This window comes from Sylvia atricapilla, chromosome 22 (assembly GCF_009819655.1).
Source record: "Sylvia atricapilla isolate bSylAtr1 chromosome 22, bSylAtr1.pri, whole genome shotgun sequence".
Lineage (NCBI taxonomy): Eukaryota > Metazoa > Chordata > Aves > Passeriformes > Sylviidae > Sylvia > Sylvia atricapilla.
The window spans coordinates 2035451-2060918 of record NC_089161.1 but is presented as its reverse complement, the minus strand read 5'-3'; the positions used below and the strand labels follow the sequence as shown (position 1 = coordinate 2060918).

At 40.9% G+C, this 25468-nt stretch overlaps 1 protein-coding gene across 2 annotated transcripts; it reads right to left on the bottom strand.

Moving 5' to 3' along the window:
• Window positions 1-2141: 2141 nt before the first annotated feature.
• Window positions 2142-20412, bottom strand: GABRD (gamma-aminobutyric acid type A receptor subunit delta). Of its 2 annotated transcripts, none has more exons than XM_066334161.1 (9): window positions 19843-20412; window positions 12928-13040; window positions 12303-12370; window positions 11721-11941; window positions 10853-10935; window positions 9384-9521; window positions 8318-8473; window positions 7529-7740; window positions 2142-7212 (listed from the first exon to the last, which is right to left on the bottom strand). In XM_066334161.1, the coding sequence occupies exons 1-9, from the start codon at window positions 19908-19910 to the stop codon at window positions 6913-6915; spliced, it is 1359 nt and encodes a 452-aa protein (XP_066190258.1). In that variant the 5' UTR covers window positions 19911-20412; the 3' UTR covers window positions 2142-6912. The 2 variants fall into 2 exon arrangements, with proteins under 2 accessions (XP_066190258.1, XP_066190259.1); XM_066334162.1 differs by having other exon boundaries at window positions 8318-8470.
• Window positions 20413-25468: the final 5056 nt, after the last annotated feature.

Sequence of the window (25468 nt, the reverse complement as noted above, 5' to 3'; positions counted from 1 at the left end):
AAAAAAGGGCAATCAGTACTAATTTCACCTCGGTAGAAGACAGGTATCCTGTTAGTACTTGAATTCATGACTCAAAACCTTCTGCTATATTAGGACTTCTCAAGTTTCCAAGGTTTTAAAAGATTTAGTAGGGATTAGAAGGATGCTTTCACACTGTGAACGAAACAACAAAGAAATTGAGGGAGACAGCTCACATCTCCAAACGCATGTGAAGTGTGAGTAACCAGTTCTGTATCACTTGAGAATAAAAATGCCTCCCCATAGAATGTCTCTTTAGCAGATCAAACCAGCAGCATGTGCAGGCTGCTCTCCAGCCTACTTACTCTCTTCTTTTGCCAAGGAAGAGACTCGACATTGTTTCCATTGAAATAACTGGCAGTGGAATCCTTGGGTGCAGTGGGAATGAATTTGGGCCAGATGCCACAAAGTTTGGATAAAAATAATAAGGCAAAGCAATAATATATTTGAACATAAACTGGAGTAAAGCAGATATTCTACATAATATCAGAAATCACCATGGCAATTTTTTTTTTGTAGATTTTATGCTGGCTTGAATATTAGTGTTTTTCCAGCCTGTGTTAAAATAGACAAAATGAATAATGTTTCAAGACTATTTTAAGCCAACACCTCCCTTACTTGTCTGTCTTATATAAGACAGAAGCAACCAGAAGCTGACTCTCTTGTTGACACCTCATTAGCCAGGAGGAGAAAGAATTCTAGGAGTAGCCCAAACTACACATCTTTAAAAACAATTAAACCCAAACCTTTGTGCTTCTGCATTTTCTTTTTCAGGGTATTTAAACAACCTGTTTGATTTTATAATACTATGTGCACTGTAATTGATAAAATGCAGAACCTCCTATCCTTTATATGTATGCACATACAAGCTTGTATATGTGAAAGTTTTACCCACAAGGATGAGGGTAGGATAATCTTAAACACATCTATAAAAACTGTAGGTAAAGATGTACAGAAATAGTTATTTTGTATTTGTTTAAAGATGGAAGAAATGCAGCGATAAAGGAAGAACAGCCTGCATGGAGCATCATACCAGATGTTTTACAGATTACTCTGTATTTCATCACTCAGTCTTTATTTAATCTTAAGGCTGTAGTAATTGTAATACTGGAATAGCTCAATGGCCTATATATTGTTTTGCTACTTCCAGCTCTGCCTGTTCCAATTGGCCAAAGCTGGCCAATTATTTATTACTGTGGGGGAAAAAAAGTGTTCTCCCTACTCCACCTGGTAACCCCATAAATGAAAACTGAGTTTCGTGGTATTTGTGCTGCTCTCATTGAGATTAATTACCCAATAAACAATTAACGCAACCTGGATTCACCAGTAACTTACATCACCCAGTGACTATGTTAAAGATGCTTGTGCCAAAATTAGGAAGGAGAGTTTCTTTAAGAGTGTGGAGAATTTAAGGCATGACTTAAACCATCTTTTTCTCTCGATTGCATGTATGGGGTTAGTAGTGAGAGTGAAACAGGGAGAAAGAGTGTGTTTGTGGGGGAGTGTTTTTGTGGGGGAGTGTGCTGCTTAATTATCACAGGGTTCAGTTTCTTGCCTTTTATGTAATAATCATTGGAAGGTACAAAAGTTTGTCAATTAAGACTTTCAGTCTCTCTGTTTTTCATGCCTGGGCAATGAGATTATATTAGTTTTGCTTAATATATTCTTGTGCCAGAAAAAAAGAAAATTTCCTCTTCTTTTCCACTTTCCAAACAGAAAAAAAAAATGGAAAGAGAACAGAGGATCAAGTGAAATAGAGGTATTGTAAGAGTTAAAGAAAGAGATAAGTTTCCAGAGGTTTCCAGTGTCTCAGAAATGCAGGATTTTTGGATTTCTTTTTTTGGACCAATCTTTTCATGGAACAGTGAACTCCCAATAACATCTGATTAGTTCTGTTCGTGCTATATTTTCTGACAGTCTGGGCTTGACTGTCTTCTCAGATTTGTTTTTACTGTGCAGGACTTAGTAAAAGAAATAGCTGTGGCACAAAGCTGGCATAAGGAGAGAGCAGATCCCTGATGCATTATGTAATGAGGGGCTTAGATCCTCAAATTATTTCTATTTAAGACACAGTGCCTTGCTCATCTATCTACCAAATCCATCCAAAACCACACATTCATTGCCAAAGTTTTATTCAGTTTTCATTAGGAAGAATCAGCTGTGTTTGTAACATGCCTTGCACACAATGTTATTTTAATATCAACCAGGCTTTCAACCATGGCAAGTGGTTTAAGCTGCTGTAATAAACAGGGCAGGAGGGAGTTGCTTCAGATTTTTTTTCTTAACCAAAAATATTCTCAGAAACTTCCAATAAGCTTTTTGTTATCTGTTCTGTTTCAGAGACAGACATGCAGGGTGCTGTTTTTTTCCTAACCAGAAGTGCTTTTCCAGGGTAATGACTGGGAGTATTTAAAATCAGAGCAATCGTATTAAGTGTTTTGTTGTCCCAACAGCAGAAGCCTCATTGAGCTAAATTGGTTTCGCTACATTATCTATTGGATTAGCAAACCAGTTAGAAACTGATGGGAGAGCTTTTGCTTTAACTGGGATAAATGCTTTCATTTTTACCCAGAAACAGGACAGACATTGCTGGTTTTTAACCTCTTCATAGTGCTGTGTCTATTAATGCCAGCATTACTTTCTAACAAATGCAGTATCTTGCTCTTTTTCATCTTTCATCTTGTGCTTTCTGATTCTTTTCAGCCTCGTGAGGCAGCAATAGCTATTTTTTCACATCAGTACAGCAGCGTGCATAAGTGCCCCCCAGAAAGCTCTCATGAACACACAATGGCACTTCCTCTTCTGTTGTCAAGGCCAAAGGAGAGTTTTGCAGACCCTTGGGCACTGAAAAGGCAGGATGTCATTATGGGCTGAAATCTCTAGGGTCATTCTGATTTTCCTTCTAATGCATTTTATCTTCCAGTTCAATAGTTGGAATGCCTATTTTGTCCGTTTATAGAAGCTCCAATTTCTGTATATCTACATTTTATTAACACTTCACATTTAGAATGATTACATTAACACATATCCCACTCTTTTTCTCACAGACACGCCAGTCCATAGAGCAGTACTATAAATTGCTGAAAGGAACACAAATGCTTTCAGGTGCAGCACAGAAAAAGTGCCTTCTCATCTGTCACATACTTTTTTTTATGGCACTCGTACAACCCATCCAAAGTCAGCATTCAACTGACATCAAATCTGTCTTATTTCACTTTATTAAGGGCATCATGAAATTGGAGTTGAATAGGGAATTGTCTTTAGATGTTAATAGGTCTAAAGTAGTAATGTCTGGGGATTTTTAAATACGATAATTTCAGATTAAAAAAATGAAGCACACAGAGAAGTAGAGAAGATTCAAATTTATGCAAAACTCCAATGAATTCACCATGCTCCTGTACTGAAATGTCTCCCTGAAACTTTGAATTGCATCCGAATTTTCTGTTTCTGGCTCTGGGAACCAATGTAAGAAAACCTCCCTCTTGTTGATGGAGGTGTTTTGTCTTGTGTTACTCATGCAAGTGCAGCAACAGCAGCTGAAACTCCTGTTCTCCCCTCAGATCTCCTTGTTCCTGGGATGGACACGTTGCCATCTGTGTGCTCACAGGGCACTTTTCTGACTCCCTGCAACCTTCTGAGATATTTTTTGCCTTTTATTTATGCTTCTGTCTACATCACTGTAGGTAGTCTGGCATTCTGGCTTTGGGGTTTTTTGAGGAGATTGCTGCCACCTTTTACTTTGATCAGTCACACTGAGCTCTGCACCTTCAAGTTCTGCAGTCAAACCAGAGAAAAAAATTCACTGAATAAATCTTCTGGAGCAGTCAGCAGGACACGCAGCCTGTGACTGTCTCCCAGATGGAGGAGCAACTAATTTTGTCCAATAACCCCATGTGATCAGTCAGTTGGCTGCAGTGTAAGGAGTTATGTCAGGTGCACAATTACAAACTATTACTGCTGAAGTAATTAGATTAGACATTGCCTTTATAATATCTGCAGCCACCTTCTTGCTGATTACTCTCAATCACCAGCCACTGCACGCTAGAGGGACTAGGGCAGTGTTTCCCTCTCTGCTCTTTAATAATTTTAATTCCAAAATTGTGGATTATTTTCTTATGGTTTGCACTCCTCAGGAACTTGCTGTGAATATTCCTTCAGCTGGATTTAGTCAATAATTTCACTCTTAGCAGAAGCTACTGATATTGACAGGCTACATAATAGACTAATAGCTGGAGAAAACAGTGGGATACAAAAAGGCTGGATTCTGCTTTCCCAGCAGAAGTTAATCTGATTTTAAACTACAGATTATTTCTGATTTTTGCAAGTGTAACAGAGAAGGCGGCAGCACTGTGGTCTTTCTAAAACATGTAGTATTTTTCTGGTGATGGATTATGGAAACAGCAACAACTTAGTAAGGAAAAGGCATTGTAAAGTCATGCTTCTGCTGCTTTTATTCCACTCTTCATTAAATTATTATATAGAGCAGTAGGATTGATTCAGAAGAAGGCAGAAGAGGTTGAGTTTCCTTGGAGAGAAAGTGATTATAACCAAAAACACACTCAGGAAAAAAAATAGTGTATTTCTGAAATGTAACATTCCATCAACATCAGGAACAAACCATAAGAAAAATAAATTAGAAAGAGGAGAAGCAGAAGGAAAACAAAAGAAGCTTGATTACCTGGATATATTGAAGGAGATGCAGATTTTCATTAGCTTTCTGAATAAGGTGAAATTTGAGTGATACTTTGCCTTAATTCAGTATGTGAGCCTCAGAAATTATGGTAAATAGTACCATGAAAGTAGCAGTTGGACACACTTACCTAGCTGGAGGAGAAGAGATTCTGCCTCTCCTGAAGGCCTTTTCTTCTGTAAAACTCAAAGACATAGCAAAGAAATCATTATAGCAATTTTTCAGACTATGCAGTGGAAGGTCTTGACTGAGGTTCTCCAGCAGGTCAGTGGTGAGATGTGGGAGCAGAATCCAAGTGTCAGTCCAGGTCAGGTTGGTGAGGATTTTGTGGAACAATCACAGCTTTATGTTACTGGGGTTTTCCAGCCCTCTGTTGGCTGATAGCTTTTCCATGAAAACAGAAACTAAAGACTGAGGTGAACCTAAGACCCACAGTGGAGCATATTTTCTAATGCAGTACAGTTCGAGGTCATTATTTTTCCTTCAAAGCATTCTCTTACTTCACTCATACAGAACAAATCTTATTCTAAGTCATAAATCAGTGCTTAATCAGTGCTAAAATGTTTTATCTTTCAGTGCTGGTCATATGAAATCAAACCATAAATCACAGCTGAGTTAAGGCAGGAGGAAGTTGCACATGCTCCGCCAGAATCAAATCCTCCTTTCACCCTTATTGCAACTATTAATTGTCAGCCACATGTTCTGGAGCTCCATCTTAAATACCAGCAAAGCTCTTCTCTCACCTGGAGCTTCAGGTTTAGTCTCTCTCCATGCTCCTCTCCATTGCAGCTTTCAGCCTCTTGCTTTCCTTCCTTCTTTTCCTCTCTCTCCTTTCACCTTTTCTTTTGTGTCAGTCTCTATTTTTAAAACAACCTCTCACTTTCAAGGCATCAGTAACCTCAAAATAAATTTCCCTTTTGTCGTGTCTTACATTGGCTTCCTACACTAATAATATTTCAATTGTTTTAATCCATATTCCAATATATTCACTGTGGAGCTTTTAGGGAATAATTGTGAAACTAGTTTGTTGTGAGTACTGTGTTCCCTTGCTGAGCTCACTGAGATTATTTACAGAACAAAGTGTTATTTTGCATGAGTTGGGTGAGAGATCTAGTCCTGAATTAAGCAGTCTGTATGAGGACCCATAAATTTCACTGTTGAAAAATGGAAGTGAAGAGGCCTAAGAGATTAGGTTGGCCTCTGAATAAAAACAGCAAAAATATCCAAAGCAACAGAGTAACTTAAAGACAGTTATGAAATGCTTTTTACTTCCCTCAGCTATTTAGAGACAGATTCAAAAAGGATATTTTCAGAGGCACACATGGTAGATTCTCAGTGAGAATTAACAGAACAAATTCTGAAGTTCTTCCTGCAAATGGAGTCCGACTTCCCTCATTATCAAGCACCTTTCAAAAATTTCCCAATCCAACACAGAAAGCCTGAGTTTTCCCTGTGATTCTAAATCACTTTTATCTATTTTGGGACCTATTAAACTAATAAACATTTCTGTCTTTAGGTGTTTAAACTTTCATTAGCTTAGATCTGAAATGTAATACAGTCATTATTAACAATTCAGTAGAATTTTACGTAGTATATTTTATTTCATGCTGTGACTAAGAGCATTGAAATTTTTCAATACTTTATCCAAGACAAATAATATTTTAAGGAAAAACCTCCACTCCCCTCAATTCCCTTTTACTTTGTTCATGAGATTTTTCTGATTAAAAACTCCAACTTTTGCACTACTGTTAAACCTAGACCAGCCCACAGATGCAGAAAACCACCTGTGCAGAAGTGAGGAATGAGCTCTTTCCTTACAAATAAAAAGGAAATTATCTGAGTGTGAAAAGCCAAATCTTCATTACTGATCAACCCTTGAAGAGGAGGAAAACCATGGTCATTTAAGATTTAAACTTTTGCTACAAATATGTACATATGAAAAGTTATCTCATGGTATTACAGGAAAGAAAGAGCTGGAATTGTTTGACAGAGTGCAGTCTTACTGTATCAAATCAGGTCAGCAATAAATTACTGCTTTAAGTAGGAATTTGTAGAAGGGCCTTCTTGACTTTGGAAGTGTCTTGAGCTCGTTGGAAACTATTTTGAGAAGAGGTGCCTCAATTCAGTTTCAGTGAGGGCTTTTTAGCCCGTGGGTATTGTTCAGTTTGTAGGTCTTGGGAAGATTTTTCCTTTTTTCGTTGTCTTTACATTGTGTATGCAACCCAGTATATAACATTGACTGCTGCAAAGGCTGCTGGGAACACGGCTCTGGCGTAAATGTCAATGGTGTCAGCATCAATGGGCTTAAAGAGAGACTTCAGGCCAGTCTTTTTGTCCAGTTTCATTCCCTGCTGCTGTTTTGTCTCTCCAGTTTCTATTTCTATTGTGCCATATGATCCAGGCAGGCTTCTGGGAATTCGGTGCTGCCTGTTGGAAATGGCCAGTTCCTGGTTCACACCAGCTATGGAGAGGGAAAACAGAACAATGGCATTCTTCACGTTGATCTGCAAAGGAAAGAGGAGAATAATGGCAATTTATAGGGCAAGGACAGTGTCGTTCATCTGAGTTATCCATGGCACCAGCCTGGTGAAACACCCATGGGGTCCAAATGTGGGAAGGATTTAGCCCCTGCTTTGGCAGAACTGATGGAAGACTGTGCTACCACATAAAATTCTGCTTATGGCTTTACATGCTCTGAATTACTCAGGCACCATCAAGAACATTTCCAAAGCCTTTCTTCTCAGGAAGAATTTGCAGGAAAAGGTCACGAAGCAGGGTGATTGCTTTGGCAAAGTCATTCCCAGTATCACGCTTACTGACCTCTGCACTCTGCCTCCTCGCCTTTATCTTGTTCTTCTGCTTTTTCATGTAGTCAGCATTGAAATGTGCAAAGGCGTACTCCACCAACGCAGCAAAGACAAACACGTAGCAGATCCAGAAGTAAACGTCCAGTGCCTTGATGGCAGAGGCTCGTGGGAGGGAGGATCGGGCACTGACCATCAGCGTGGTCATTGTAAGAACAGTGGTGATACCTGCAAGGTAGTGTGAGAGAGAAATACGTGCACTAATATGCATAAATACATTTATTGATATGAGGCTGAGGGGTGTTTTCACAGTAAAAGCCCCTTTATACTTTGGCTTCTGATTTTTAAAACAGGGCGACTTGTAAGAAACTGCATTTGTATGAGTAAGGGAGTTTTGAACAAGTTATCCTTGGTTTTATCCTAGATCAGGAGAAATAAACCCAATGAATTAACCCTCAAACACTTTTACATGTGGACTGGCAACCCTTAGTCAGACAAACAGATCCACAAGCTCCAGAACACTTTTTTTGTCACTGTCCCAGTTCCTTCAAATCAATTCTTTCATTTCTTTCACAGTCATTACTGCTTTTAGCCCTCCCTAGGTGGTTATTTGCTGTTCCTTACTGAGGCAGCTGCTCTGATAACATGACAGAAATTAAACCAGGAGGGAAATCTTTCCAAGAACCCTCCCTTCTGCAAATGTAAACACAGTGATCATAAATGCACCTTAATGAGGATTATCAGAGAGCACAATCACCCCCTGGAGCACTCCCTTCCCCGTGAGTCCCCAAGCCATCTGTTTTACCTAGTGACACCCTGGCAGGCACAGCTGACTGGCTGATCCAGAAGGACACCCACGACATGGCCACCAGTAGGATGGAAGGGACATAAGACTGGATGATGTAAACTCCTCGATTTCGCCGAAGGTGGAAGTGGAGACTGAGCCTGGGAAACTGCCCTGCTGGAAAAGAGAGCAGAACAAGAGATTCCAGCTGCGTGAATTACAGTTAAATTGATATTAAAAATGACATTTCCTATAATGACACGGAGCTACATTCTTTAAAATCTTCTGGACAAGGGTCACAAAAAGCTTCTTTGAATGTTGTTTGATTGATGCCTCATAAACCCTGCACGAGGTACTGCAGCTTTCATCAGCTAAGAATAGGTCAAATGATTTGTCTCAGGTCATATCAATGCCAGATCTGAAAATAAAATCATGAGTCTTCTCAAATAACAGTATTGCTTCAAAATGTGTACTGTCTTATCATCTGCTGTAGAAAGTCCTCCAGATACTAAATTTAGATTTTTTAAAAGGCCAAGTTAATTTCAAACTCAAAAAAGAGCTTAGAGGAGATGTGCAGCATAAATGAGAATCTGAATACATGAAAGAGGATGAAAAATCAGCAGGAAAGAAATGACTCCAATCTTGTACAAACATTGCAATAAGCCCAGTGATAGACATACACACCACTGACTTCTACAGGGTAGAATTAGACTGATCTGACTGTACGTCATAAGCTTCATAACATCAGGGCTAATGGAAATTTTTCTTGATCTGAAGTCGCAAATTAGGTCAAGAAAATGTGAGCTATACCTCAAGTGCTTTTTATCAAGTGCTGTCTGGCTACTCCACACAGTATTTTGTCGAGCAGAGAGAGCCAAAGGACAGAACATGCTACAGTGGCTACCTGGAGGCTCAGCAAAGAATGGCACTTCTTACAAGTGGAAGATGAAGGAAACTCTTCTCAGAAACCTGACAGGTTCTTAAATTAGTTACTTAACAAGAAGAATTTTCTATTATAGATAGAGGAGGTTTCTCTCTGTGGGAAAAACTCAGATACTGTCCCTGAATTGAAGAAAGATTCGGTTACCAGATTTGAAGTTCATAATTTCTGTTGTGAACTGGTAATTTGTAATTGTGAATTGAGCAAGCTGCAGTTTATCCAGCCCATGGATCTCCTCCTGGTTTTCTGACCAGTGGTAGACAATGTCCTCTGAAGAGTAGCCATCTGCCAAAAGAAAGCTGAATAAACACAAAGTTCAAGGGAGAAATTCAGAGCTTAGACAATTCATAGTAGTTCTCTAATTCCTTTGCTATGCTGATTTCCACCAGACACGTTGCAAACATGCTGAGATTCAGTCTGGATAATTCTCTGTGCTTTGGAGAGGTGCAGGGCACCAGGGCCGTGGCAGAAAGAGGGGATATGAATGAGAGGATTTATGTAATATGCAAATCCACAGGAAATCAGTCTTTCCTAGTTTGGCTGTTCATTGACAACTTACTACTAAAGCATCCATTTGTTTAAAGAGATTTTATTTCTGTTTGTTCCACTGAAATGAAAACACTCAAATTCAATTAAAACCTTCAACCCCCTCCAAAACTCCCAGCAGAACCTACTGGGAGAGAGAATGAATTGCTGGGGTACTGTCTGCTGCCTCTGCATTTGGTGATTATGTAAGTAAAACTGTAGATTGCTATTTTTGACAGGATAAAATGGTATTGTGGTTAACAGCCTAGAAAACAAAGTCAGTGACAAAAAAGAAAATGAGAAACTTGCATCAACAGGCCAAGGGATCTGCTCAGGATCTGCTATTCCCAGATCTCTGGAACCCTCAGGACCTGTAGACTCCTTGATCTAAAAACCAGACTCATTTTCCCTGACTGGGTGGTCCCTGCTTGTGTCAGTGGTGATTTTCATTCACAAGTATTGATGCTCATGGGAATTACAGGCTGATCATAGATTAAATACAACTTGGATAAAATATAAATCCATTCTTCACCCTCCTTTGCGAACACAAAGGAATTAAGCCCATCCATGCAGTATTCTGATGGATTTCTGTGTAACAGATACATGAATGCCAAGGCAAGTTAAAGAGCTATGTGAAGGTTAGTCACAATGGCATTCATTAAAAGCAGGGAATTCTTTCTTTTTCCTATTTTCTCATAAATTAAAAATAGCACATCACATTTTGCCTTTGGGCTTTTCTACTTGTTCTCACTGGGTTTGATACAAACCTCAATAATGCCACTGACTGTCACAACTGCACAAGGTTTCACATGAAGCACCAAGTTCCAGAAATTTGTCAGCAGGACTGTACCTTGTTCTACATCCCAAAATCACATCCTAGAGATTTGGGTTGGGCCAGGGTTGAACTGATATTGAAAAATTCCACAGTCTAATGCCCAACACAGGGAATGAAGAGATTTCTGTTCACTCTAAACCCCAAGGCACCTCTTCAATTCCATTGACTGAAGCAGAATCACCCCAGCCAAAAATCCAGCTATCTCAGTACCATGTATGCAGGCTTTACACAGAACACAGAGGTACTCAGCCCTTACAGCTCTCCAAATCCAACATGCATTCCTGCTCATCCATTGGATACTTGGAAAGGTCCATGTCACAGGCCACTGTTGAGGTAATCCTGTTTGGAGCAACATGAACACCAGTTAGTTACATTCAGACAGAGCCTTTTCCTCAGAACTCAAAAGACTGAGTGGAAAACTCTGAAACCTTAATACTAACAAAGAAAACTGTTTTCAAAGTCCTGCTGGCTGCTGCCAGAGTCTGTGGGAAACCCAGAGGCAGAGGGAATTGAAAAAAGGTCAAATGACTCGTCTAACATCAGAGGATTCTGCAGCTACTGATGATGATAAAAAGGAATTTTCTGGTTCAATCTCCTCCCTTCCACTGTCCCCAAGATCACTACCAATACCTTAAGGGGGACTTTGGACTTACAGTTTCAAAGGTGCACATTCATTATTTTTCAGAACATTACACAATTAACTGTCAATATAGTTACTGAGTTCAACCACAGCCTTTTTCCAAAGTGAGAAATGCTACTTTGTCTGTGTGAAAGATGGGGAAGCTGAGCCTAAATCAGGCTCACAGTTCCCTTGGAAAATAGTGAGAGAACAGAATCTTTGCTCTGTATTCAGCACCTCCTTGCCTGGTAACCAAAGCCATGAGGGGCTTCTGTCCCACTGAGGGCATGCTGGACATGATCAGTGACTGTGCAGTGCAAAATGTGTTAGTGCTGCCACAGAGACCTTCCTGGCTTCTCTTTATAAAGAAAAGGACAGAGGATAGGAGCTTTTCTTCAATTTTTAACTAATAATTTTAGGAAATCCTCCTCAGAATGCTGAATGATTATAGGATGTTCAAAAAGTAAACACACAACAGAGTACACTTGTACTGTTTGTCACTCACCTGATGCTGTATAAAATGACTCCATCTGGCTGGAGCCTGATAAGTTTGTTTTCCACAGTCACATCATGGAACCAGGCAGACTTGGCATTGACTATGAAAGTGTCTGGCAACCAGAGCTTGTCCACAAACCTGCTGTCCAAGCCCAGAGTTTCGTTGGTGTGGTTGTAAGACAGACGATCGTCTCGCCAGCTCTGGTGCAGAAATACTGTCATGGTGTATTCCTGTGACAAGAGAAATCTTAATTAAGAAGTGATGCTGACAATGATAATGTATTGGAGCTTAGCCAAAAAATCAATGTCTCAGCCTAGAAATATACTATTTGCTTTCAGTGCAAATACATATTTTATGCTTAGTCAACCAGGGAGCTGCCCAAGTATTTGAATTTCGGTCATATGCTCCTACTATGGATAAGCACAAGATACAAAAAGTGATTCAATATCAATCAATGTGTTATACATAACACACTGCAAGAGTTGCATAGGTCTTGATGAAAAAAATCAGTTTATATAGCTCAACAAACACAACTTCTGGTTTTGAACTTTTGCTTTTTTTAAAGCAAAACTAAAAAATCTGATACTGTACCATGTTCACTTCTGAGATGTGGTCAATGCTGGCTACTTCGATTGCCAGAGCAACATTAACGGGAGGACCTGAGAAAAAAAACATTTGAAGGGGTGATTTATATCATCATCATCATACCCATAAAAACATCAGTGACCCCAGACTGTTAATTCTTTCATACAGAGTGAGTTCACTGAAGCGTTTTCCATTATGAAGTACACTCTTAAAGCAAGAGTTTTAAATCTTTTACCGATTGTGCCCTCAATTTCCAACAGCACACCTCACTTCAGTGATAAGGGACACAAGATAAAATCACAACTACTGAAAATTATAGAATCCTTTCTGGAAATCACATTATCTAGTTTCAGATCGCATGACTTCAAACAGATGCAGAAATTATCACCATTTAATGAAATACAAAATTCCTTCAACTTAGATGTCAACCATTTAAGAACTGCATCACAAGCCTGTGTTGCTGTTGAACAGTCTGTCTCTTGTCAAAATCAAGCAAAATGTTGATTGTTATTTTTTCTAGCATCCAAGTAAAAGATACTCACAACTTTTTAATCATTTAAAGTATGAATTTCACATAAACATCGGAAGGATTGTAAGAATCAAAAGACATTATTTATTGTCCAAGTCTCACCTCCAATCCCAGGCCTGAAATTTCGTGCGTATCCTTTCATCAAATCATCCAGGTTGGGCAACCAGGAGATTTCAATGTTGGAACCTATGTAATCTCCAATGTCACTCATAGCTCTGGGTAAAGAGAATAAGTATCTTAAAATTTCCCATGTTTACAAACAGAGGAAGGAGAGAAAATGGAGGTTATTGACATATTTTACACCAGAGACCACGTACAGTAGAATCAGCTGTACTGGAGATTTTTACAGGTAGGAAAACCATTTCAGATATTTTTGTTTAAATCAACCCAAATTTCAGGCTAGACGGTGGCATCTTTAAGGAAAAGCACATACTTTAAAAAGTTTCTTTCTCTCTAAATAAAGTAGGAGAAACAGATTTAGAAACTTAGGAAAAGCATAAGGGAAACAAAGATACTTCGTACACTGCCTAAAATGCATCTGTGAACACTGAAATGCAGCTGTGACAGCTTCTTACTATGGAACAGCTGAGATCAATAAGGCTGGTGCATTGTCAAATGTGATGGGAAAACAGGAAAAACTGCACATCTGGAATTTGGAGAGCAGGCAGCAGGTTTTGGTTGGGAGAAGATGTGTTTCTGTGGGGTTTGTGCTCATGGCACAGCCCCTCCAGCAATCTGGTTCCCTCTCTCAGCTGCCTCTTCTTGCCAGGCCAGTGATGCTCCTCGAAGACTTTAGCCCAGGGTCTGCTTGCCATTTGCCAGCCCCTGGCAGCTGCCAGCCCTTCAGCCCTGGCACAAGCAGTGATGTGGATATTCCACCATCTCTTACAAACAAAGGCAAGGTTGTGTTGTCTTCATTATCTGTTAAACCTGGCAGGCTCCAGTTGAAGATCTGTGCCTGCTCACGTCTTTCCTCTCACTGCACTGTGACTGACAGGGCAGGAGGAGATAAATGAGGGGCTGGGACAACATCTGCCACCACCAAAGAGAAGAATTGCCAGTGGCTTGAGAAGAGCTGTGACTGAATGCAAGTACTGGATCAAAGCTGCCTGAGCACTGCTTTAGCATCTTCCACTGAGCCTAGCTATAAATGTGGCCTTTGAGAGGTACCTAAGACTTGTAACAGAAGAGAAATGGTTAAATATCCGTGGAAGGCTGCAGAGTAATACACCACAAACACATTCTGCCTTGGTACTTACATAACTTTCTTAGAGTGTTCATGTGACATTGACCCACATAAAGCACATGGTTTTTCTCTCCAAAATATGCCAGCCTGGGCATTCAGCTCAGCACGAGCAGTTATTGCCAGCTATACAGGATACAGGAACAGAGTATCCTACAACAACCAAGTCTTCTCACAGAAGAGAAGAAAAAAAGAAAAGCCTTTGATTGCCCTGGTCTTAAAATTCTTGTTTGGACTCAATTATGTAAGGAAGGAATTCTTGGATTACAACGTGTAAATGTAAGTTTTGAGCAGCAGAGACACTGAAGACTTGCATTAGCAGAGCTGTCAAAGCTCCTGTGACCTCCCAGCACAGGGAGACTGCTCTGGCCACTTCATTAGTTCCCAGAAAAATGTTGTTAAACTGCATTTATAAGGTTTCCTTGCCACGAGCACACTGTTGTATGTTGATCTCCAATTACTATCCCGGTTATTTCTCAGATCCTTCTATCTCTCCTGAGGAAGGATCTTGGAACACTCCAAGACGTGTTTTCAGCTACATAAATTGGAATAACATAATTGATTTAGACAAGGGCTTTGAAGATTTATAACAGATGTCGACAGAGGGTTTTTCTTTCTTTATTGGGTCTCATCAACTATATCAACACTTCTTTCTATCAGACTGCTGGTCTTTCAATCATCCAACCATCATTATTTACTTAAATGAAATTATGGCTTTATAATAAGTTTATTTAAAAACATTTTTATTTGTAACTCACAAGTCTCAGCCACAGACATGGAAAGGTGTTTCTAATCAGTAAAATGTCAGAGATCCTTTTATATGTAAGGAATGGTGCTCTATGTCTTTTCCTATTTAGAGTATATAACTACTATAGACTTGAATATATCTGCTTTAAATCTCTTTGCCGTCTCAATAGAAGGAGGTGATGCTTTTTTAGCTTCTGTTGCTAAAACAGCAACAAAGTTCAGCAAAGTGTTTTGAAAACAGAATTCCAGTCAGAAGGTGACAGCCCTGGAGTGATGTATCTCATGTGCCTGATCATGTTTTGACAAAGCACTTGGAGTGCTGCTGTTCTCCTGTGTCAGGATTCTATTTTAATGGCATTAAGGAAAGCCGTGGAGCTCCAAGGAAGTTAAAATGATGAGAGTGGGGTTAAAGACTGAGGGCTATAGCCTGCCATGTGTTTTAAGCAGATTACAATCTAGAGGGAGTTTTACTTAAATATCCATGACACAATTAAAATAAATCTTGTTTCTATTATTAAAAAAAGCCTTAGGGTCAGATCATCAGTGTAACAAATGTGCTGGAGTTAGTGGAGCTATGTGCATTTAATACCAGGGGGGTTATTAAAATATTACAGCTGAAATAATTTTATGGCTCGATTTACCATGTGGTGATAACTCCTTTGAGCCATTCCTCTGGACTTCTGCACATCACATCCAGTGCTTTAAAGTTATAAGAAGGATGGTGGAAGAATTTCCTTCATCCTTGATAAGCAGTTGGGATTATATATGGCCTAAAATGTTATTCATTATTGTACCTGAAAAAGGAAGACCAGCATAGAAAAGATGCATTGGAAGGGATTAACTTTTCATAGTGTAAGCAGTGAGGATGAAAAGAAAGGCAACTATTATTAGTTGATTCAGCAACTTCACTTCCCAATGTAAGCTGCTGTAAAGCTTGTTTCAGTAAGAAGAAGGACTTTGTAAAATCAAGGTATTGATTTGTCAAATCCAAGGGGTAAAAGAGCTCCTGGAAAGCTTCTTCAGTTTGCACCAGGACAGTGTGGAGGGCCTCACTGCTTGAATGGCAACAGTCCTGGGGGCTTCTATCCCTCTGGAAATCATTCCCAAATCTAAAGCTGAAGAAGATGATCCACGCTCTGACTTTGTACACATCTCATTTCAAGCAGTTATTTTTGAGAATATATTTGTATCTGTCCATATCTGGAGCACTGGAAGAACTTCAGCTGAGCTCATTGAAAATAGATTACTGCTGTCTGAACCATGAAAGCAATAGCGAGTTCTCCTGCATAGACAAAAGGAAGGGAAATCCCCATTGATAAACTGCACAAACCTATGGAATTCCTTCTTCCCTAAGTCTAACACGGGTTAGAGAAAGCAACTCCAAGCAATGAATGTCACATGACAGAGCAAAGAAACGTCTCTTTCAGAGCTAAGTACTAACAGTTCTAGAATAAAGAGTACACATGTCCCCAAATCCTTCCTATCCAAGCTGACATCTCCCTCCCAGCTGCTGCAGGACCAAGGCATCCTGCTAATGTGGAGTGATCTGGGGGAGAAACATCAATCAACTTGAACAGCACATCTTTAACGGGCCTGTCAGACAAGTGAGGCATTAGCCTGTCTTTGCTCTCTTCCAGAGCACTGCTTGTAAACACTTGCTAGAAGTTTATCAATATTACTAGAAAAATATCTGGTATTTAAATCACACCAAAGAGGCAATCTGTAAGTTCCATGTAAATGAGAGCACGACAGCAGCTGAGCAAGGGATAGTATTAGCAATTTTATTTTTGCCCACCAGTGCCAAAATCTCCGGGATCAGTGCAAAAAAGCTCAGAATCTTTAAGTCAGTGGCCAGTGGGACACTGATTTGAGGCCACACTTGTCAGGAGGGTGCACTGATATTCTGAAAAAATCATAGAGCAGTAAGATGTAGAAAATCACTTTTGCATCTTTTGTTTCTTCTTTAGATCGCCAAACCTGATTCTCTTGGGGATTGTAACATCATTGTTATATGAATCTTTTAACCTGGTAGATGGAAAAACCAGTTTGTCTGGGGGACTGGGGTCAGTACATTTCATTTTGATAAGCCTTTGGGACAGATATCCTGATGTCATCACCTCTGAAGAAAACTTTTCCTTGGGAAAAGGCAAGGAATATCCTGCAAGGTCAGTGAATAATCTGACCTCTGCCAAACTCCAGGATTATCCAGAGCAGTATATATATCCTTCCCATCTGCCATTCCTGACTCTAAGGGAAGCTCACTGTAAATATGTTTTGTATTTTGAAATGTAATTGAAAAAGCATTAGGCTTAATTCATGGCAACCTTTAGAACATCAAAGCCTCTCTGGCAGTTTTAAGCTACAGAAAATGGACCACTCTTTGCATACATTCACGTGTTAAAGCTGCTCTGTTTCCACGAATAGAAGTAAAAGGCTTAGGGAGACACACAGTAGAATGACAATTAAATGCAAGAGTATAAAAGTCATTTAACAGAGTAGAAACTTAACTATAAAATATACACCTATTTTAATTAGAGAATGAAAATCTCTTCCAGTGTGGAATTACAAAGTACAGACACATACCCCAAAACTCCTTTCAGAAGTGCTCCTTCCCCATGCAAATGAAGAAATATTTCCTCAAGTGTCTTTCTGCAGATGATCTCATTCGCTGTGGCACATTTATTATTGCAGCATCCACAGCATCTCAAACCCCGACAAAACAGTGGAAGCCATAGTCTTCTTCCCAAAGACCTGCCAATCATTTAAATGCCAAATTCCTTGCCACTAATCCCTGTCTTGAGCAGACCAAAGACCACTATTTTTTAAAAATGTTTGCCCGACAAAAATGTGCTGACTTAGGTTGAATTTGGCTCATTCACTTCAGTCATATAACACACATGACAGAGAAATTCTTCACACCCAGCTAAAGCACCCTGGAAGGGTATTGAGAAATGCTCTGAGGAAGCAGCCTGCATTTATCCCCCACTTCCCTCCTCTGCCAAACCATAATATTATTTTCACTGGCAGTTTTGCTTTTGGGAAGTCTTTTATGTCTTTTGTCTTACTAGTGAATTTTGAAATCACAAAAATGTTCTTCCTTTTTGGAATATTTTTTTCAATATAGTGCACAGAACTCAGGAGCAGAGAATTTAGGGGTCTTGGATGGCCTCTATCACGAAAATTTTGAATCACACTGCATTTAGAAAGCAAAATTAGAGCTTTAAAATGAAGCCATTGGCAGTTTTGTCCATTAATATGCTGCTATTCATAAAAGCATCTCGCACCAAAAATATTTTTAGTAATGCAAGGATAAAATTTCACTTTAGTTCTGTTTAACTGATCCAAAGTATACATGCAAACAAGGCTACTCCCTTTTTACAAGACCAAACAGTGCCCTGCCATAGCCACCCTAAATCCTGAGTCCAAATAGAGCAGCTTTCCTTGACCATGGAATGTCTCACACTTTGGAATATTTGAAAAACTACAACCTGAACAGTTGGAATTTCAGAAGTTAGAATTTGCCTTGGCTGAGTCTACCATGAGTAGATGTATTCCTACCAAACAATTCATCTCTATTGTGTAACTGGAGAAAGAAAGTCAGTTAGGGAATTATTAATAAATAATGTACCCAACAAACACATATCCTGGCAGTTGCTGTGCCTAGGAGCAGACCTTGGAGACAAAGGCTGAGAAGACTGAATCTTCCTTAAAATCCTCTTTTTTTGGCCTTATGTACTCAAGCATCACTTTTCAACCCACAGCTTCAGTGGTAGCCCAGTTGCAGAGGGAGAAACAGGATCATTGAAATGATGGACAAGATCTGGGTGCCCTTAGGTAATAAGCAGTTTTCCTCTGCCTTCACTGTAACACTGGATTTCTTCAGAGTCTGAGGATGTCAGGATCTGACCCTGGATAACAGATTCAAGGTCACAGGATAAATAATTCTGTCAATCCTGACTAAGAGCAGTTGACTTTATACTTTCTCTGAGCAAGATTCTTTTCCCTCTCAGTGAAAAAAAAAATCAGATCTCCCTGATTAATTCCAAAACCTGTAACAACAGTGTTATGTTTTACTACAGTTCCCACTTTGCCTCTTCCACTCCTCTGAAGCTATTAAGCATGTCTATGAGGCAGAAGATGTAAGACCCTTTAATGCCACAGCCACCCCTGCTCTGGGGGGTGTAGGCATGTTTTTACATGCACCAAGTTCTTTTTTACTCCCCCCTCTATTTTCATTGCGTAATCATGGCAAGCTTTCTCCACATCCAGCCTCCAGATCTGGAGAGAATAAGAATATACCGAGACCGTCGCTGGTTGCCTAGCTAACACCTTTGGTGGGAATGTGACTGAGAGCTGCAAATATATATCTGTCTTTAAAATTTAATATTTTAAGAAAAGGTTTGTGTTCTCCAAATATTTTTTTCCCCTAAGATCTCTGACAGTCTCTTCCTGCTAACCCAAGTTCAGGAGACTTAATGAACACATTAGAAAGGGTTGGCTGTATTTTGGGGTTTTAATGGTACCTACAGAGGCCCTAAGCAAAGCTATTCAGTTTGTACCCCACTGCTTGTGCTGGGGTTTATGGAAGAGTTTCATGTTCAAGCAGGCCCCTACAGAGCTGCTGGAGGGGCCGAAGCTGAGCTGGGATATTGCAGTGCCTTACAAAAAAGTGATTGCCCCCAATTTAGAGTAAGTGCCCTCGGGAAAAGGCTTCCAGGAGCATCCTGTTAAAAACACAGCCCTTGACTAAGCCAAGAAACTGCTGCTCAACTGGCAGAAGTGCATTCCCAGCTAGGGAACGAAGAAAGAAAAAACTGAAACACATGAGGCACATTAAGGAAACTCTTCAGTCAAGGGCCCTTTTTCTCCTGAACACTCACTCAAAGCAGTCGTGGCCCGTAAGTGCAGAAAGCATCCCTGGGCAAAAGTGGGAGCCCCAGCCAGAGCTGGCATCACTCACTCCAGCTACACCGAGAGAACGGCTGCCCGAGGCCAGTCTAAGAAAGAATGATAAGATGTTTTCTTACCTGATACACCTGTGCTGTTGGGTGCACAGTAGAATCAAGGCAGGAAAAACCCAGGTAAGAAATTCCATTTTACTCCCATTTATTAGACAGCAGCGACCAAAACCCAGGTTCCTCGGCTCTCCTGGCAGCTCCAAAGCTCCAGTGGCTTTGCCATTCTTGCCTGCTGCGCTAAGTTGAGGCTGAGTTTAAAGCGATGGATGGTTGCTCAGCAGCAGCAGCCCCCACAATCTCCACAGTGCCCGGGAGCCATGCAGGCAGCCCGGCACGGGAGCAGGGAGCAGGGCAGCTCTCCTCTCCTCTCTTCTCCTTCCCTCTCCTCCTCTCCTCTGCGGGTGGCTCAGTCCCGCCCGGCTCCGCTGCCCTGCTCCCGCATCCCTCCCCTGCCGCGGGCTCTTCCTCCGGCCGCTCTGCCCGCCTGCGAGGCTGCTTGCCGAAAATAACCTCCAAAAGGATAGATTAATCCCACGGAGCGGGGTGGGAGCAACTCAAAGTGCTCCGGAGCCGCTAATGTCCTGCGCGCATCGTGCCGGGGAGGAGCAGGAGCAGCCGCAGCCCGAGCCGAGGGCAGGGGCGGCCGGTGCCGGGGCGCTCGGGGGCGCGGAGCCGCTGTGCCCGCTCCGCACGGGGCATGTGAACCGCAGGCACCGCCGCCGCCGCCGCCCCCCGCCGCCCCCCCGAGCTCCCGGCAAATCCCGCAGCTGCAGCCCGGCTTCCAGCATCGCTCCGAGCGCACCGGAGATGGAGCCGGGGACCGTGCCCGGGGAAATGCCGCCTCTGCGCTGCCTGCGCGCCGTCCCGGCCCGGCGGTACCGCCGAGAGGGGCAGAGCCCGCAACACAAACTTCTGCCTCGCCGCTCTCGGGCTCCTCGGGGGCTTCTCTACAGAGAAACGCTCGGAGCGGTTCACTGCTCCATCCCGGGCTGCTCGGGCTGCCACAGTCCAGCTTCCACCTCTCGTGCCTGGCGAACTCCCGGGATCTCCGCCGGCTCCCGGCACCGCGGCTCCCGGCACGGGGCCAGGGGGACCCGGCCACGGGGCTCCTCGGGACCTCGGGCTCATCCTGACTTGCAGGTCAAACTCGGTTTTCTCCTCCATATTCGCTCTTTCCTTCTCTCCTCCTCCGCCTCCTCGGCTTTTTGGTGCTGTTCAATCTCGAATGACAATTTTAAAACCAACCCACAAAGGAAACAGTGTGAAGGAGACATTTTCAAGAAATTATATCATAAACCAAAAATGATTGTTGCAGGTACCTTAAGCTAATGAAAGGAGGCACCTGGGGTAAAATGTTGGATTCATCTTTTTGTCTTCTTAGTTCTGTATTGTTATTTAGTACCAACATTTTAAATGGCTACTGAGGGGTGGTGGGTGAGGGGAATAACAGCTCCGTGAGATCCAGGAGAACAGATGTACACAATACACATACAAATGTAATACAACAAATACAAGCACGACATAAACCTGTGAGAATGATGTTAGGGATGATTTTCTTCCTGATCTTTTCCTCCCTCTGCCCATTTCAATGGCAATCCTGCAGCTAACATCCAAAAAGAAGGAAAAGGCACATATTTTAACTAAAGGAGTTGGCTTATTGCATGGTTGTTTTTTTGTTTTTTTTTTCAAGGAGGTAAACTAAAAAAAAAAAAAAAAAAATTGAAATTTACCTGGTGAGACACAGAACAGAATGTTTTTTTTCTCTCCGTATAACAGAACACATTCACACCTTTGGGGATATTTTCAGTTGAGATTTTTTCCCATTTCTCCTACTCTTGAAGCTGAGGCTATGTACCTGTGTTGAGAATTCTTTGGTGTTTTTCTCCTCTGGCTGGACAATTGTCACTTAATTTACTAGTGAAAAAGAACAGTTTTTTGTGTCTTTAGCATATATCTTTTTAAATAGCCAAAAAAATCCACGGAGGCCCTTTGTACACTTGGATTGTGTCTGAGTGGATTTATGTGTGGATGACACATGGAAGCGTGTGATGTGTGTATTTGTGTGTTGATACAAGCACACCACGGTAACACGTGTTCTGAAAAGACATACCTTGCTACAAAGTGACCATTGACACAAGTAAAAAATACAATGGCAATCCTAAAAGACGTGTAGAAGTTCTCTCAGATAAAAAAAATTGCATTTTATCTACAATGGCCTTGATTGTATCCTCATATTATAAAGAGGGAGGACAAATGTTTGATCATTTAACCTTGGATTTATGTACAAAATACATTTTAAATAGACTAGTACACATATATATACATATATAAGCAAAACCCATTCAAAATAAATAACTCCTATTGCCAAAGGGAAGAGAGGAGATAAAATAATAAAGGTCAACAATACATTTAATTTCCTACAGTTCTAGCTAAATATCCCAAACTCATTACAGTCAATGACAGATTAAAATTGCTAAGACATAGATTAAGAAACTATTAAAATTGCCATTAAAACATCAAAACAAAACAAAATAAATAAGCTCTCCAAATCTTTCTCATCTAATCCTCTTGGAAGTAATTAAAGCTTTCCTTTAGCTTTAGCTACGGGCTGGGAACTGTCGAATAGTCTTAAAAAGATGGCCCATGATACTCAGTGTTTCCTAAGCCTTTTTTGCACTCTAACAAACTGCTGCTGCTCCTCAATCCCTGTGGCTGCAGGCACCAGCTTTCACGGAAATGCCCATCCCATGCTCTGACCTTGCACGTGGGGCTCAGCAGGATCCCTGGGGACAGTGTGGGACCACTGCAGCACCAGCAGGACCAGGATGTCAGGTCAGAGTTACACAGCTTGGGGCAAACCTTCTTCTTTGCTGTGCTAAAGCTGTCATGGATCTGTGAAATCCACACAGTGCTCCTTAAATCTGTGTTTCTGGAGAATTTCTCCATGCCAGGTCAAATGCTAATGGGCTCCACCCACATCTGGACAATTTTACAGTGACATTTAATCATTATTATTTATTAAATCATTAGTTGTTATTACTGCTATATCAACAATCACTAATTCTTGAAGTATTTATCCTCTCAGGCAGTAATAAAGGTCACAACTTTGAAGTATATTTTACTAAACTGAAGCTAGAAATCCACATTTCAGTATCTGTCAAGTATTTTTCTTCTGGAACTGGTAACAGGTATGAATTTTCCCTGATCACAGTCATCCATACTTCTGTAGCTGCTACCCAACAATCATTTATTGGATGGTGTAATTTGATGGGATTGAGGAGAAGCATACTCAGTGATTTGGGCCAAAAAGGAAGATTTTATTCATTTATTAGTCAGGATTTTGAGACTGTATCAAAAGAACGTTATTTCAATTTATTTAACAGTTGCACTCCATTACCTGATATTCTTAATAGATCATTTTCTAAATAGAACAGGTGGTTTTACTGCCAGCAAAATAAAGATGTCATATTGTCACATATAATTTTTAGAGGCAAAAAAAAATGTACCACAGGGATAATGAGTCTCACCCTCCCATGATTCCACCTAAGCAGCTCGTGAAAGACTGTTGTGGCAACATCACCAAATGTCTCTAGATATATAAATTACACACATATGCCTATTTTTGTAAATGAGATTTGGGAATATCAGTAGCAATTGCATGAAGGGAATATTTAGCTCATTTCAGAGATTGTATTGTACTTGTATAAACGTCCCCCAGCCCCAACACAACCGTGTCTGTATTTAATCAGTATCTAGATAACCACAATATTAATTTCCCTTTCACCTTAAGTGCTCAGAATATAGTTTTTTATCTGTTTCTAAATGTTCTGTAGAACATCTAGTTCCTCCTTCAGTCTGCATAATTTTTTTTATGATCATGAAGCACACTGCAACCAGACACTTTACCCTCCTTTTCTTTTCTTTATGCAACAGATTTGGGATGAAATTCCCCACTTTGCCCCCAAGCCAGAGCCAGTTCCAGGAGCAGGATGATAGTTTTACCCCAGATGTGCTGCTCTCAGGGCTGCACTCCCAGCTGGTGCCATCCCAGGCCATTCCTCCATGAAGTGCTCTGATAACAAATGCCCCTCTCATTTTTTTTTTTTGTCCATACATCTGTACGGATGAGTCATTGGGAAGATGTTCATCAATGTTTGCCATTATTTACAGTCCGACAAATCAATGTTTGCCATTGTTTACGGGCCAACATCGATCCCTATCAAACAACAGGGGCAGACAAGCCGTGTTATGTAATTGATATGAACCACCCTGCCAAAATGCAGATTCCATTATTGGCATGTCTTCCTGCCTAAACGCCAGAAAGCTCCATATATGAGCTCCTGTCACCTTGGAAACGTTCGGAAGGGAAATGCCAACTGCCTGTGGAAGCACAGTATGCAGCCATATAGCAGAGTGAAGTGGCCAGCTCTGCTGCCTTTCCAGCTGATCCTGAGGTGGTACTGCAGGAACTTCACAGAAATGCCTCTGAATTTAACCTCGTGGGAGCAAAACAGCCGGGGTTTAATTTGGATCTGCTCACTCTGTTTCCCAGTTTCTCCAAGATGGATCACTGGGGTCCAGAGCCCACAAAATCTGGAAGAGCTGCATCAACCAAAGCCTTTTTTATACATTTCCTGGAGCTTAGATCTTAAAGATTCACTGGCTTTAAGTTGATAGACGTAAGTTGTAGATTGGGAGATAAGAATTTGGCTGGGGAGTCATAATTTCCTTCAGAGGAACTGCAGATATCTTCTGCCTTCTTCTGTCTACATGAGAGAGAAAAAAACCTACGTTGGCTTTCCCTTAAAACACATTATACTCCTGGCACAAAACCATGACCCTTGTTGATGTTGTTGTTACGAAAATAATTCAAACAGTTGTAAACTGGGACTGAAAATAGACCCTGAATAAAAAAAAAAATCACAAGAAATTGGCAATCACTGATATTTCCAGGTGTTCTTCTGAGTGTTTTCTTGAGGGGAAAATCCATGCTTGGATCTTTTTCATCCCGACTTGAGGAGTGTGGGAACTGGCAGGTTCAGAGTTAACACAGTTATAACTATTCCAGATCTGCAGAGAGAGCTATACAGTTAATCACTGCATATTTTTAGCCTACATCTTGTAGCTTTAATCCTGCAAATGTCTGTATGTAATTTGTTTTATGTAATATGAATAGATGCCATAAAATCAAGATTCCACCATTTATAGAGCTAAGAATGTCCGTGTATTTCTCAAGACTGAGGACCTATAACATAAATGTGGGACAATGAACTGGTCACTGTGAGTAATTTATACTCCATACTGTGTGTGCCAGTAGAAATAAATGCTCAGATTAGCAGCATGTGCTTGTGTGCCTGGGATCAAAACCCAGACCTTACTCTCATAGCAACGATAACAATTACAGAAATATTGCTTACAATTAAGGAACGTTTTCAACTAAATAAAACTGAGAATGCATCTGTCTCTGTGTACAGCTCAGGGTGTATTTTGGTGCGGATGATGTCTCAGTGTTTTAATAACTGAATCCCTGTGAATCTTTGAATAGCTGGCTTTCTCTGGCACGTCATTGGGGCCTAGTGCCAAGTGAGGGAACTGGGATCTGCTTTGCTGTGGATCCAGCTGCACTGGTCCTTGACTTTGTCAAGGTAATACAAGGAATAGAACAGAAAGGAAACCCAGTTAATTACCAATTTAG